Source organism: Neopelma chrysocephalum, unplaced genomic scaffold, assembly GCF_003984885.1.
Source record: "Neopelma chrysocephalum unplaced genomic scaffold, ASM398488v2 Primary Assembly neopelma1_44, whole genome shotgun sequence".
Lineage (NCBI taxonomy): Eukaryota > Metazoa > Chordata > Aves > Passeriformes > Pipridae > Neopelma > Neopelma chrysocephalum.
In genome coordinates this window covers 24,510,138-24,525,575 of record NW_020897703.1, presented here as the reverse complement: position 1 = coordinate 24,525,575, position 15,438 = coordinate 24,510,138, and the positions used below count along the sequence as shown (strand labels likewise).

The following is a 15,438-nucleotide window of genomic DNA, read 5'->3' as shown; positions in this document are numbered from 1 at the left end:
AGAGTTTGCAGGAGAGACAAAAGTGAACCACAGACCTTCCTTTAAAATATTTCTGGTTGTGTTCTCAGTATATCCACAAGAAACATTCACTTTTTCCCATTGTCTTCCTCTTTCTCTCTTCCTTAAATGATACTGTGATAGCCTGGAATGTGCTGCAGCTGTAAACATTGCGTCGGTTCAGTGGGAAAAAAGGCTATTGAAGTGCTTTGTAACAACTTTCTTTAAAACCAAGTTTTCACTTTTACTGTGATTTGGACTTTTATATGTTTTGAATATAGATTTTCATTTCAGCAAATGGAAGCCTTTCACTTGTCATTGTAATCAGTAATTAATTTTGTACTTCTTGAATACTAGCACCAGATGCACATTTATACCAACTCTCTTTTGGGAAAAAAATTTGTTCTATAGAACTTTACTTCCCTATAGAACTGGGGAAGTGAAGTAAAGAATCATAACTCTAAACAGTAAAGAACAGTTTAAAATTTAGGCTTCTCAACTCCCGACCTCACCTATTTCACTGCTTGTAAAGGAAACAAATGTCTTTGCATAAATAGTTTAGGATGTTCTATTCTATATATGCTTTATCATATACAGTTCATTTTGCAGTTTGATACTTCTTAGGGTGCCCTTTGCAATAGCCTCAAAATACAGCCTTCAGCAACCACACTAAAGAGAATTTCTTCAGTCTGTGGGTAAGCAGTCACTGGACGCAATTAAATAATCCAATCAACAGCTGCTGGCTTCAGCTGCAGTCATAAGATCAATGGGGTAATTTTTTGTTGCAAGATTTTTAGGTTCACATCAATGCTGGCACTCTGTAAGGTATCAATAATATAAATAACAAGGGGATTTACATTTGGGATGCTCAGAACCTTTATATAACTAAAAGCTGTACTTTTTATCTGTAGGTTGCAATCTGATGAAGGCATTGTAGAAGAAGCTTCTACAGTTTGCCTATTCAAGGGAGGTTTTATAGAAAAGGCTGAGTTTTTTCAATAAGTCTTTTTCTAAACATGAAACTCTATCCTTAATTGCTCCCCCTGAAGTGGTGAGCTCTCTGTTCTGTAATGGGTACATCTGCCTTGAGAGATGATGCGGAACTGGGGTCACAAAGTCAGTTGTGGTGTATGTTTGCTTCAGATGCTGACCACATCTCTGAATAATGTGGGCATTCTTTCTTGGATTAGTACAGGTCAGTAAAAAGGGCACTCTTTTGCAACGTCCTTGACTAATGGGATGATTCCACTTACCTAACCACAATATATAATACCTAATTCTTTCATTATCAATTAAATCAGGTCGTCAGGATTGCTGCAAGATGCTAACAGACAGTTGAGAAGCTCAGAATTACTACATTTTCTTTCAAATCCATGCAACCTCACATAGAGATATTTTTGCTGCAATAGCTACATTTTTTCCCCAAGTTCACAGAGAGGAAGGTAGAGGGGGAGGAGGAAAATAGTTTTTTAATTGACAGGGTTGCATGTTATTGTCTTGTTTGCAACCAGTAGTTATTCAGCTTCCTCTTCTACATTTATCCAATCTGTTTTCAGCTTTATTTTTTATATTTCTGTTACTGTTTATTGACAGGTTTATTGAAGTGAGGTCAATGGGTTATTTCCCTTTCCCACTGCAACTTTTGTTTGTGTGTAAATAGATTCTTTTGGTCACTCTGAATGGTATGGCAAGTCCAAGCATTTAGATGTGGATTTTTGCTTGCAAAACACAGTGTAGATCAGGGTATCATCCACCATATCATTTTGTCTTTTCCCTGAGGCAGAGACTCTGAAAGCATTTTTATGGATTGGTTATTGATGACTTGAAAAATTAATTATTTTGCAAATTAATTATTACATGTCTTTCTACTGTAGTTTGTAGACAACAGCGTAGGTGCAACTTTGATCTGACCAGAAGAAAACAAGTTTCATCCTGAAGTGTTGATTAGGGGGAAATAGAGAGATGTGGTCGGTATTTGACCTGGAATGGTATTTCTCTCCTCACAACTATTTGTTATCTCATGCTGCCCCCAAGAGAAACAAATACTGTCAAGGTTTGGGAAAATGCCTGGAGGATTACATACTGAGAGACTGACTGTGGGCAAATATGTGCTCAGTTTTATCAATGCAGCTGATGAGGCACCTTGGCAAATCAATATAGCTCAGCCATGCTCCAGATTTCCTGGTGGTGTTGCAAAATGAAGAAATGCAATGCATTAGCTTTTGTGTTATTCATGTTAAACATGATAATACTTGCTACACAGCAAATGAGTTGGTGAATGTTCACAGGTGGGCCCATGTTTTGGGAGGTTTTCCTACTGTTAGTTTGGTTTTGTGTTTTAGCCAGAGGACAGCTGCAGTTTCATTGTGAGCGTGCTCAGGGGTAGCACTGATTGATGGTTTGCCTTTCTCCAATTCTACAATCTCTGTGGAGTTATCATAAGATTTGATGAGCTGCCTCCCAGTTGGAATCTCTTTCGTACTTCTCTCTCCCAACACAGAGCTTTTGAGGCTCACAAAACCTTCAGTTCTCAAGGACTTGAGAACATGACCCAGAAATGTCTCAATATGGACCAAGACCTCTTTGTGTTTCAGCTGAGCAGCTTGCTGTGGTCCATACCAATTTCAGTGTGGTGACAGTCAATCGTGATTTCATTGGATTGAAAATGAAGGTTCTTAAGTATATTCTTTGCTTAAAATCTTTCAAATGTATGGACTTATGTACAGTATTATATGTATAAGTTACCTGTTTCTTCTTTTCTATTTGAGGTCCAGATAAGACTGACACATACGCTCAGCCACCATGGTATGTTTTTACTGCAGTACTTTCTCAGAATATTTAATTGCAGTGCATTAATTTTGACATTTATTGCATGAGGTTTCCTCACAAAGTGATAAATGTTTCTGGATCAGTCTGTATTTGGAAGTTAGGAAATGTTTACTTGGAATGAGATTATTTTTTACTGCCAAATTCAGCTGTCCTGGTAGACTCCTATGAAATAGTTGGTGGAACTGGTGGGAACATTATGAAGTACAGAGTTCTGGTCTGGTCCAGGAAAGCAAAATTCAGATGGGTTTATGCTCACTGCTTCCATCTAGTCAAATAGTTATACAATCTGAAAAAAAAAACAAGCCTGCAAAGAGAAATTATATGCTGTACCAGAGGGTCAAATTTCCTTTTTGAAGTCAAAAACTTGAGTGAATCTTGTCAGTACTGAGCTGGTTGTTCTTTGCTGTCATAAACAAAACGTAGTATGGCCATGGTATGTGCTGTTGTCCAAAAATAAATACAAAAGTGTGAGTAAAGTAGCAAGAAAAAAAATAGTATTTAGGCTTTATCAAGATTTTTAAAGTTAAATTATTATAATATTTTTTAAAATTTTGTAAAATTACTTTTCTTCATGAATAGAAAATGCAGGAATTAAATGCTGTAAGCTGTCTGTGTAAGACACTTCCACGAAGGCCAGTTGTTTTACAGTCTTCAGGATGTTTAATCTGTCCTTACATGCCCTGAATGTGATTTTAAAATGGCATGTTCATGTTGTCTTAACTCCATGGCTGCTGCAAAGTGGAACTGAAAATGCTGTGCTACCCTGTTTTTCAGATATGTGTGATTTTTAGGAACATACTTGAAAGTAAGTGTAGTGTAAACAAAACTGTGCAGCTCTGCAGCCAGAACTCCTCATGTATTGCATTCTCCAGAGTAGTTCTGCATCCTCCATGATTTACTCACACACACAAAAAAAGAGATATTTTGTAAAATGTAAAAATCTTACAGTTGTAACTGCAAATCTCTAGTACATTTAACTCTGGCTGAAGAAAGTACCACAATAAATATCCCAAGTCTCCCTAAAAGAGTAAGTCAATGGCACTAAGTATAGCAAGCCAGAGCTGTGCTAGAAATTGCTTCCCTTATTTCAAAGGGAAATGTTCCAAGTCTGCCTTGGAATAATACTTTGAAAATGTGAGACACAGACACAGTGCTCTACAGGTAATAGCTTAGTGGTCAGGGCAATCAACTTCAATGAAGGAAGCATAGATTAAAAACCCCAATTAGTCATCTACTCTTGTGTCCCCAAAGTACTGAGAAGATCCATCACAATTCTGAGAAACTCCACCTAATAAATCCATAACTAACATTGCTATATCCAGCCAAATTTTTTTTAATTTGCCAAAACCCCCTCTCCCTTCTCTAGGCTTTGGTCAAGTTTCCTATCAGTCCTCTTTTAAAATCACTTGGATTATAAAACACCATGATTAGAAATAATAAATTTGTTGCACAATTTACATTTTCATTTCCCTTGAGGGAACTATTTTATGTGGTATTTGAGCTATAATTATACCTGACCTCAATTTATGAAAGCATGAAGTAGTGTTACATCATGGTCATTCAGGGTCTTGTGTAATTGCTCCCTATCTAAAGCAGCATGTGAAAGTTTAGTGTCTGACTCACAAAACCTGTTAGAACTTGAGCAGTGGATCTGTATCCAGAAATTCCTCAGCTGACACAGTGTCTGAGCCCTGATTGCATTTTATGAAGCTTTTCACTCCACTTCTTTTATCCATGTTCATCTGTGTGAAAGAATCTAAAGGCTAATCATTTCACCTTCTTGCTAAGGACTTGCACATTTATATCAGTGCTGATAATAATTAGTCTTTACACAGTGTCATATATCTGTAAACTTCTCCTTTTCCTTCAGCATGCCATCAAAACCAACCACACTTGCTGTTAAAACTGTTGAAAATTCAGAATTCAAACAGTCAACTAGCAATGGGATTGCTAAAGAGCTGAAATCCAGCAGCACAGAACTCATGGTTGAAACCAAAGACAGGGTGTCAGCAAAGAAAGAGTCCTTTTACTTCACCAGAGAAGCCAAAGAAAGTAAGCAGGGACAGTACCAAGAAGCCAATGCAGTGTCTCCTCAAGAACATAAAGAAGGAAAAAAGGGACCTCCAGTCTTGCAGAAAACTTCAAGCACCATCACACTACAAGCTGTCAAACTGCAACCAGAACCAAAGGCAGAACCCCAGGCCACTTCCATCAGACAGGGTGAAGACAGGAAAAGGGCTGTGCAGCTCCTGATGTCAGCTCAACAAACTCCACCTCTGACAAGGCAAGCCAGTCCAAGGAGTAGAGAAGCAGAAAACAGATCTGGAGCCCAGAAGGCTATAACAGAGGAGAAGAGGGAGCCTCTGGGAATTCTCCCTCGGTTTGAGAGCCATCCACAGAGCCTGGAAGCATCAGAAGGCCAGGAGGTTAAATTCAAGAGCAAAGGTAAAGGGATAAAAGTTACCAGAGGCCCTGGGTTTAGTCAGGTTCCCTGTCTGTGTGTGGAAATGGGGAAGCAATTCCTCTTTCTCAGCAAGTTCTCCTCCTAAAGCCTGTTGGAAATAGATGCAGAATCCAATGCTATTTCCATAATACTTGTCTTAATGAAATTTTCAAACCAGCCCATACCACAGTGTCCATCTCCTCTCTCATCTGGGGTTTCCCCAGATACAACCATTGCTGCTCTTTCTAGGAGGTAGTTTTAGGCCCTCTTATATGAAGGTGCAAGAGAGAAAATGGATGGTACACTTTCCAGAACTGCAATTAGTTAGATTGCCCTCGAGCCAAAAAAATTATCAGATAAGGAAATACAATCAGTCACTGCATTTCCCTTGTGGCATCTAATTTTACATCTCATATTTGGTCAACCTGATCTGAGTGCTTCCAAACAGCTGAAATCATAAAGTCAGAATTAAAAGGGAGATTTAGAGTTTGCTCCACAAAATTTGACCAGGTTTTAACCCTCTCAGAAGAGTAACAAGAGCTGCATTTTGCTGAATATGGGGAGTAGATTTGGAACACTTATCTTTTTTTTTTTTTATTCCAATTTTAGTAGAAAATAATGTGGAAGCATTTTTCTGCTATTTTTTTTCTAAATTATATTCACACTTTAAAGTGTTCCCACAAATGAGAGAGAAATTGGATTTTATGTCTCTGGAGGCAAAAAAAAAAAAAGATCACACACACAGCCATGGTAATTTATTTCATTTCCTGATAGTTCTTGCCCCATGAGTATAGAATACAATTTATATCAGAAGCTCAGAGAGTAAGGAGGGGCAAAAAAATTCCAAAGATCATGGCACCTTTTGAATAGTTTATTTTTCAGGTGCATTAGTACTAAAAACGTGAATTGTTTTCTGTCAGAGCATCTCAAACATTTTGCAAGCTTTAACTAATCCATGATCCTGTTAGGTAGGAAATGTAGTCCCTATTGTAGAGAAAGAAGATTACTCAGTTTTGATTGAAGCCAGTGAATGCCTTTTCATTTGGCATTGAACTCAAAGCACAAACTCATAATTATCTGCAAGGGCACGGTGTCTGCAGGGAGTTACAGTGGAACATCCCTAATGGACTTTAATGAGTAATCCAAGAAACTCTCCTGTGAATCCTCTCTGCAAACAGTGATCAGGGTTGCTTTGCAGGCCCTCCTGCCTGTTCATACCTAAAACAGGTGTTCCAGGACTATATCCCTGGTGACTTTTGAGTATCTCTGGGGTGAGAAACTCCACAACCTCTCTGGGCAACCTATGCCAGTGCTTAGAAACCCTTGTAGTAAAGATGCGTTTATGTTCACACAAAACCTCCTGTGTTTCAGTTTGTGCTCATTGCCTCTGGTGCTGTCACTGGACACCACTGAAAATTGCCTGGCTATGTTTTCTTTACACTCTCTTTTCAGATATTTATATACATTAATGAGATTCCCCTTGAGCCTTCTCTTCTCCAGGCTGAGAAGTCCTACAGTAAATAACCTCAGTGGTAGTATTGTGGATTGCAAAGTACTGGTAGATGCTCAGACAAACCAATTTAGTAAGGTAGGAAGGAATGGGGAGCAGTTTCTCTCTTTCTTGTCTGGTACCTCATCACACCCATTCTGTCTGTGACTTTTAGAAGACCAATTTTCAGCTAGCTCTTTTTCAGATAAAATGACAAATATTTGTTATTTTAAAAGATAGACTGGCCAAGAGATTCAGGGACATCAAACTATCTTTTTTTACAATAGTTCTGGTTTTTTACAATTGTCCATTAAGGTTTCTATAATTATGTATGTGCAAGTTTACCTAATTTACAGTAAAGTAAATAATGGAATTACACTTGGGAGAATACCTGTTCATAAAAATCCAAATGCCTGATTGTCTAGTTTCAGGGAAACCAAAACCAGACATGCAGTGGTTCAAAGAAGGTCGACCTATTAAAGCTGGAGAAGATGTTCAGATATATGAAGAAGATGGGATTCATTGCCTATGGTTAAAGAAAGCCTGTTTGAGGGACAGTGGATCTTACAGCTGTACAGCTGTCAACGCCAAAGGCCAGACTTCCACCAGCTGGTTGTTAACTGTCAGGAGTGAGTAGCTCTTGTGAGCCCATCTGCACTTTGAAAACTGTGGCTGGGCTTTTTTAAACTGTCAGAGGGTGGTGACCACATGATTTTTATTTGACTTCTCAATGCAGGTTAATTCAGATTCCTACCCCTGTGAGTAATGTGGTATGGGACAGCTGGCAAGCCACTTTTTGCATCAGTTTCCCTTCTGACTTATCATTTTTTGTTGTTTGTATAGCCAAAACCATCTTAATGATTGTTTTGTACCAAGGGAGGCCTATTCTTCACTCGGGTTTTCCATTGGTGCTTGTATTTAATTCAAGTTGTCAAAGATTTTGTTGTTCTGCATTTAATTCTTTTGAAATTGCTTAGCATTTCTATAGAACACTGAAAATTCGAAATGTTTTTAAAGCACAAAACAATCCGGTGCAGTAAAGCTAATAAAAAGAAAAGGGAAGGAATGAGAATTGCATTTTGCTAAATTCAAGCACACATCCCAGTGACAAATTATTTTCAGCTTGAAGGCACTGTCTTACTAGTCTGGTTGAAAAATTTGTTGGCCTCTAGCAATTGCTGTCCTCAATTCTAACGTTTACACCTGGTTTTAGGTTTTGTCCTGTATCTATGATCATGTTTATGTAGCATTTTGCTGTACCTGAAGTTAAACTAGAATACCCAAGATATTCTCTTTCTGTCTCATGAGAGACCAATAAACTGCATCCTTAAGTCTCCCTGTTTCTCACTGCCAGCCAGGGGGAGATCTGGGAGAGGGACTGGGAGAAGACAGACAAGAGGAGAGAAGAATTATCTTTCCTGTTCTTTGTGCTGAGCTCTCTGGTAATATGCTGCATACGCTTACAGTGATTGGCTGCAAATGCTGGATTTCGGCACAGAAAACCACCACCTAAGATAAAGCTTGGGGGCTGACAATGCCTGCCTTGTGGATAATAGAAAAACCCCTTTTTTATACCAGTCCACTGCTCAAAATCATTTCTATGCCTCAATAAAACATCACCGTGGTTAGCCCAGCAATGTTACCTAAGCACACCCAGAAAAAGTCACTAAGTGCTAAAGCTGATTAAAGGAACTGTTTTCATTTTGGTTTTAAAGGGCCTAAAGTTGAAGAGGTTGCTCCATGCTTTTCCAGTGTCTTGAAAGGCTGCACCGTGAGTGAAGGGCAAGACTTCGTGCTGCAGTGCTGTGTGGGAGGGGTCCCCGTGCCTCACATCACGTGGCTTCTCAATGGTAAGGAATCCCCTGCTCTGCTACACCTGACACCCATAGACTCTGAATACTGCACAAAGCGCTCTAAATCACCCTAAATACAACCCCCGGGGCACCTGAAGAAAATTTACTTACACTCACACCACGTGCGCGAAGAGTGGTTGGAACAGGTTCTGCGTTGCCGCAGTTCCGCGGTGTGTCCAGCAGGGAGCGCTGGTGACCAGGACCAGGCCGTGCCCAGGTGGGTTTTACCTGGGCTGTGTCACACGGTCCCTCACCGGCTGTGACACGTCTGTGCTGTGCTGGTGACAGGGCTGTGCCCAGGTGAGTTACCTGGGCTGTGTCACACTGTCCCTCACCGGCTGTGACACGTCTGTGCTGTGCTGGTGACTGGGCTGTGCCCAGGTGAGTTACCTGGGCTGTGTCACACAACCCCTCACCGGCTGTGACACGTCTGTGCTGTGCTGGTGACAGAGCTGTGCCCGGTGAGTGTCCTGGGCTGTGTCACACTGTCCCTCACCGGCTGTGTCACGTCTGTGCTGTGCTGGTGACAGAGCTGTGCCCAGGTGAGTTATCTGGGCTGTGTCAAACAGCCCCTCACCATGTGTGACAGATCTGTGCTGCTGCTGCCCTGTGCTAAATCCTGTGCTGCCTCCACACTTTTTGCACGAGCTTCTCCTCTGAGCATAACAGGTTGGCATTGTGATCCTGCAGGGATAATAAGTTCTAAACAAAATAAGTGCGATATATCCCTCTTTACAGTAGGAAGGAAACCAATGCCTGATTCCAGCCTTCCATCAGCTGGGCAGGTTATAATTGGTATTAGCAGCTATGTTCCCAGGATCTTGAAACCACGGCTCTTCTGGTTACTGCTCTGCTAGAAATATGTTCCTTGAGATTCTAATGTTTGCCTAAAGCTGACTAAAAAAAAATAAATTGAAAAGCAAAATATTTTTTACTTTTATCAGACTGTATAATCTCCTGCCCTGCCCTCATTACGCAACTGAACAGTCAAGTTTCCTTAACTTTCTCTTAATACCAGAGCTAGGCCCAAACATCAGCGTTTTGGTTAGATTTCAAATGATTTCAGAGATCCAGGCACTACATGCTTTGGCTGAGGGCTCTTTCCATTTGAAACCATGTCTATTAAACACTAGACAAATTTATGCAGCTTAACCCTTGATCACCTCTTTTACTCTTGAAGTGCAATTGATTTTTTTGCAGACTCTCTCAGGCCATCTATCTTTGTGTGTGTGTGTGTGTGTGATTATAAACAAAGAATAGCATTCTTTGCCATAAAGATGTTTCTTCCAGGATTATTTTAAAATTAATTATTTGCACATGATCTCTGTTTTTGTTTAGTCATTCAGAGGAAGCAGGATAACTGAAAAAGGTGGCAGGGCAAATGAACCATGACCTTGAGATTGGTATGTTCCCACAGCATGGTCTGTTCACCTTCCTAATAACCCCATGTCTAGAATAGAAAGGCCGATGCTTTATTTACAACATAAAACATGTGAGTAAAGGTTCTGACAGTCTCCTATTGGACAAAATTTGTTTCTCTGTCTGAAGCTACTCTGAAGTTCCTCCTTCACAGATGTGAGTAGAATCATTGCTGGGCTCTGCAAGAATTTTCTTGCAGCTCAGGGTCAGTCATTTTATCTTTGTAAAAGAGTATCCTTGGTCATAAAGTGTTCCCTTAGTCCTTGAACGATCTACTTATACTCAGTTATCTTCACACAGAGAGCATCTTCCTGTCTTAGATGACTGACTTTGGGTTGATTTTCAAATTACTTACAGTTTATCAGGCACAGAAACAACCTCCACTTATGTAACCATGTTCTGCTGTGATAACTAGAAGACTGTTGTCTCCTGAAAAATATAGCTTAGAGACAAATAAGCAACATGTTTCTGTGATGCACTGTGCCCCCCTGCCTTTTTTCAGGATGTTTGTTCTACACTGACCTTTCTTCTCACGGATCTCATATGTCTGCCCCTGTTCAGCTATGACCATGTTTATATTGCATCCGAGCTTCTAACTGCAGGTGGTTCAATATTATGAGGAGGAAAATACAGGTGGATTTTTGTTGTAGTTAGTTGGATTTCAAACCATCAGGGTTCTGTAAAAAGTCAGTGTATTAACTCTGCTCTTAAAAGGCAGTCATGAGTCTCAGTAACAGAAACTATCATAATAAGAAAATCAGGGACATCATATATTATTCTAAAGACACAAGCCCACAACTTTCATTCCAGACTCCTAAAACATATCACTATAGTTTAATGCTTTTCTGTCTTGCATCTGATTGTATATAACTGTTTATATACTATTTTGATACAAACTTGAATGGATTATAAACAGTTGTTTAATGTTGATAATTCCATGTACACTCCTAGGATCATTATTTTACTTAAGGATCAAATTGGCTATTTTGATATCCATTTGAATGCAAACATTTCCTTCCTGTCTACCAGCTAGCTGGATACTATGAATTTCTCATATTTATATCCATGATCAAATAAAGGAGAAAGTTGTATGTCTGGTCCTGAAATATTACTCCAAGCAGACATAACAGTGGCTTTTTGGTGGAGTCTTTCATCAACTGATCATATGAAGAGAACAGTATATCCACAGTATATAATTTGAGGCAGGCAGACAAATTTTGTTTTAAAAAAAGATGTGTTAGCATCTGTGGTCCATATTTGGAATATAAAGCTTTTTATATTCACAACTGATTGGCTGCAACAGAGGAAAAAGCAGTCTGCTGAGAGCAATCACACTGCTGTTCAAAGCACAGCACTTTTGCAGAACTCCATAGAAATAAAAATCTTATGGGACAGGATGGTAAAGTTCACTAGAAAATATCAAATGCAGATGATCTCCCAAGCATGACAGTGATCACAGGCCAGAATTAATTTTTGAGCAGAATTGTGAGGAAAGGATGTATATCTAGGCAAAATGAACGTAAAGGCCAAGTTATCACGTCAGAAGAAACACAAACAGAAGGCTGCTTTGAGAAACAAATAGGAGGAAAAAAAAAAGGAAGTAAGAAAGCAGAACAGTCTCCCTTCCAGGCTGTCCATCCCTTGATACTGAACAGCCTTCATGGTGTCCAGTCTGCCTTCCTGCAATCTCCAAGGAATCCAAACCACCAGAGAACTAAAAGCCTTGCAATAACTTCTTGTACAAGTAGAAGTACTACTTTACATACCAATAATTTTTACCAGCTGTGACTACACACAAGTTCAAAACATTTTCCAAGCATTATGCAGAGTGACCTCTCTTTAAGGTGAACAGAGACAAAAAGTAGATGGTGTGTGCTCTGCATTGTCTGTAATTACATCTCAGAATCTGTGAGGATGAGTACGTTTTCCATATTCATAGAGACTGCACAAATAAGTGCACCTGACTGAACAATGAATTTTATTAGAGCTCTTACTCTTCTCTGCAACTCTACCATTAAAGCTTTTCTCCAACTTTTTCAAGATGGTTCTTTTGTCCTATTGCTCTCACTCTACCTTTATTTTAAGTTTCTTTCTGAATTTTTGCTGATTTACTGGCAAATTCCCTGAAAGTAAACCTCTTATGTTTTAGTTCTGGCCTCATCAAAGCCTTATAAATAACTTTTTGCATGTGCTCTCTTGACAATACTTCAGTGTGTCACTCTAACTTACTTTATCTTCTTTAAGTACTTTACAGGTAACTTCTTCTTCAGTTGCAGGAATAAGGAGTGTATTACTATTTTAAGTATCTTTCTATTCATATTGCTTTCTGAGGTTTTTTTTCTCCCAGACTTGAATTGAAGCTCTTTCTGCTGAATTTAAAAACAGTATGACCGTGACTTTAGCATAACAACTCTCTGATTAGTGTTTGGTTTTAGGATAGCTTTGCGATTTGTCCAGAAAACTTTTAATAAATGGGCCAGGGGAAAATTTCCTTTCTTCAGGCATAACATGCCAGTAGAAAGGTATTTTTTGTTATTGTTCCTGCTGCCAAGCTGTCGTGGAGATTTGACTGTTCTGCCTCTGGAGAAGGGAACATTTCACTACTGGGAGTGTTGTTTTTATTATATCAAAATATAAGTATTATGGATGTAACTTAGAATCTTGCTGCAGGTTATTCCTAAGGGCTTATATGCTTGTGTTTCTTTTCTGGGGCCTAATGAAAAGGCTGATCTGTAAGTGAATTCACTATTTTGTGAATACTGATGAAAAATAGCCACAGTGTTGTTGGGAGCTGGAGTGAAAAAGAGCCCTGGCAAGATCTGAGGACATCGTGAAGGAGTCCACATTTTGTTTTTCCACACAGAACGCTTACACTATTCATTTGCTTACTTACAACAGAAATAAAAAGTCATTTTTCTGTTTTTGATGGTGCAGCTTTTATCTCAAATGCATTGCATCATTTGGCCCCACTAATAGTTTGAATGTCAGAATCCCAGACAGGACAGATATTCCATAGTTGGACCAGGAAGGCAGTCCAGTGCCCAGTGTCCTCTTACAGAAAACTTTGTATGTTTGGGCTTTAGCTCTACATCTACATATTTGAGTGCAGTGCTATTTCCACATGCAAAAACTATGTGGTTCAACATAATAGTTGCAACAGTCTGTGTGTAAACTGAGTGAAAAGGAGCTCAAGGGAACCAGTAATAGGAATATGTGACCTGTGACAAAGGTGGAGAGAGTTTATTCTAAAATTGGAGTTTTCTGGGTAGTTGATTGAATATTCACCCCAATTTTTAATGCAATAGAAAATTTGCTAACTTAACAAACAGATGGCTTACAAATAAAGGAACAAGATCATGTACCACATTTTATAATATATACAAGTATTGGATGATGCTGATTTTGGCACATGTTTGTATTTCAGAATGAAACTTTTTATGCAGATAGATAGTGCACAGACAATGCCTGCCTTCTGAGTTTGCCAGTGTTGAAAATCAGAGATGAGAGAAAAATCTGTTGCATCACCTAATTTATCCTCATAGTACAGAACTGCTTCTTAGAAACCCTAGAGCTTTGTCCTATGATTTTGGCAATGAAATCAATATTGATCTTTCCTTTTCACCATCAACTCCCAAATGACAGATGTCTTTGATTCAGTCCTGCACAATTTCTCTGTTTCATCCTCTTCTCTTAGATGACTCTAATTTCTTTTTCCAGCATGATGTTTATGCACAGGTATCAGGCCCTCTTAAGCATTGCATACACTGGGAAAGCAACCAAAGATGAGTCAGTAGTGGAAACTATTTAATATTGGGGAAACAGATTGCAGAAGCATTTCAGAAAGCAAGGCTAAGATTGATGACAGTTCCTGAAACAATAGCAAGGCAACTTTAAACCACCTACACTAATATTTAAACACATTCTAAAGCAATTTAAGGAACCAGTTTCTTAAAATGAACTTCTTTAATAATCGCATCACCACAGATCAAACCGCACCTGTCTGTTACTGGACTAACACCATAGTGCAGATTGACTTCTTCTGTAAATCAGCCAGATCTTGCTGTCTCTCTTGGAATGTCTTCCACTACAGAGGACCTTGTGGGGACTTCAAGTGCTCCTCCATGCCCAACAGATCTTGCACATCTAGTTTTATCTGCGTTTTACCTAGTTCCAGGCAAATTACAAGATGGAAATAATGTCTGAAGCAAACACACAAGACAGTTCCTGTCTTATCCTGCTGAAAGAGAATCTATCCAAAATGCAAAGATAAACCTTTCCCCTCTTGCTGCTACTCAAGGTAACACTCAGTGAATCTAATGGTGAGCTTTGTCTGACAACCATAAAGTACTTTGTGCTTGGGATGCTGCTGGTTGTAGTCACTAGAGTGCAGTGGCTGTGCACCAGAGAGAGGGATTTGGCTCTGTACTTCAATATATTGACTGGCGTTAGGCATCCAGATTTCACTGAAAACTAGATGTGCTTTTGAAACTTGTGGCTGATGTATTAAGTCAATTCTCTTCCTTTCCGTCTGCAGATCAGCCAATTCAATATGCCCATTCCACTTTTGAAGATGGAGTTGCAAAATTGACTGTCCAAGATGCCCTACCAGAAGATGATGGCATTTATACCTGTCTGGCTGAAAACAACAAAGGACAGGCATCTTGCAGTGCTCAGGTCACAGTCAAAGGTGAATATCTCAGCCTATTGTAATTACTAAAATCATATAGAATAGTATTTTTTGACAAAAATAATCTTGGACCCTTAACAGAGGTGGTTGTAAGTGGATTCCATATTTTTTCTAAGCTTCTGTCAGCTGGGTACTTTTTCTGCCCCTTGGAGGTATGTGCAACTTAAGTGCTGAAGGACTGTGTACTGTAAAATAATATGCATGTTTCAGAAAAAGGTATTAATGCTCTGACCTTACCAAGGGCTTAGTGCACAGAGAGCAATGAGGCTGTTCTGGGAGAGGTGTACCAATGCTGAAAAAAAAATAAGCACAGGATCACCAATATCACCTATCAGGCAGAGAGTTTTATGGTGAGGAGGCAGATGCTACCCCTTTTCTCTTGAAAGGCAGAGAACAGAGACCAGTTCCAGGGACTGCAATTATGATAGCAAATGCCAATATTCTTTTTCTGTTACCAGAATTTACCAGATATAATTCTGAACAGGCACATATCAGCTAACTGATTTAGAGCCGTACAACTCTAAATAAGCGGCATTTTGGTAGTGAAAGTACCAGAAGCACATTGTAGGAGGTAATTGAGGTGATCTGTTGTCTCAGAAATCTGAGACAGTGCTGAATTGACATAGTTGATTTGTCTGCGAAAGCCATAATTCTGCACTAGGATCTGAACAAACACAGTCTAAAAGATCAGAGTTCACAATGAAGAAAAGAGATGACAGAA

General features: G+C 39.3%; 1 protein-coding gene across 4 annotated transcripts in view; it reads left to right on the top strand.

Moving 5' to 3' along the window:
• MYLK (myosin light chain kinase) overlaps window positions 1–15,438 on the top strand; it is a 206,665-nt gene that overhangs the window by 88,514 nt on the left and 102,713 nt on the right. For 3 of the 4 annotated variants that reach the window (XM_027679008.1, XM_027679011.1, XM_027679010.1), the window contains 5 exons: window positions 2,766–2,802; window positions 4,697–5,271; window positions 7,184–7,387; window positions 8,474–8,608; window positions 14,565–14,717. In XM_027679008.1, the coding sequence (XP_027534809.1) occupies window positions 2,766–2,802; window positions 4,697–5,271; window positions 7,184–7,387; window positions 8,474–8,608; window positions 14,565–14,717 (1,104 nt within the window). The remainder of the gene's footprint in view (window positions 1–2,765; window positions 2,803–4,696; window positions 5,272–7,183; window positions 7,388–8,473; window positions 8,609–14,564; window positions 14,718–15,438) is intronic. The other variant, XM_027679009.1, reaches the window with a different exon arrangement.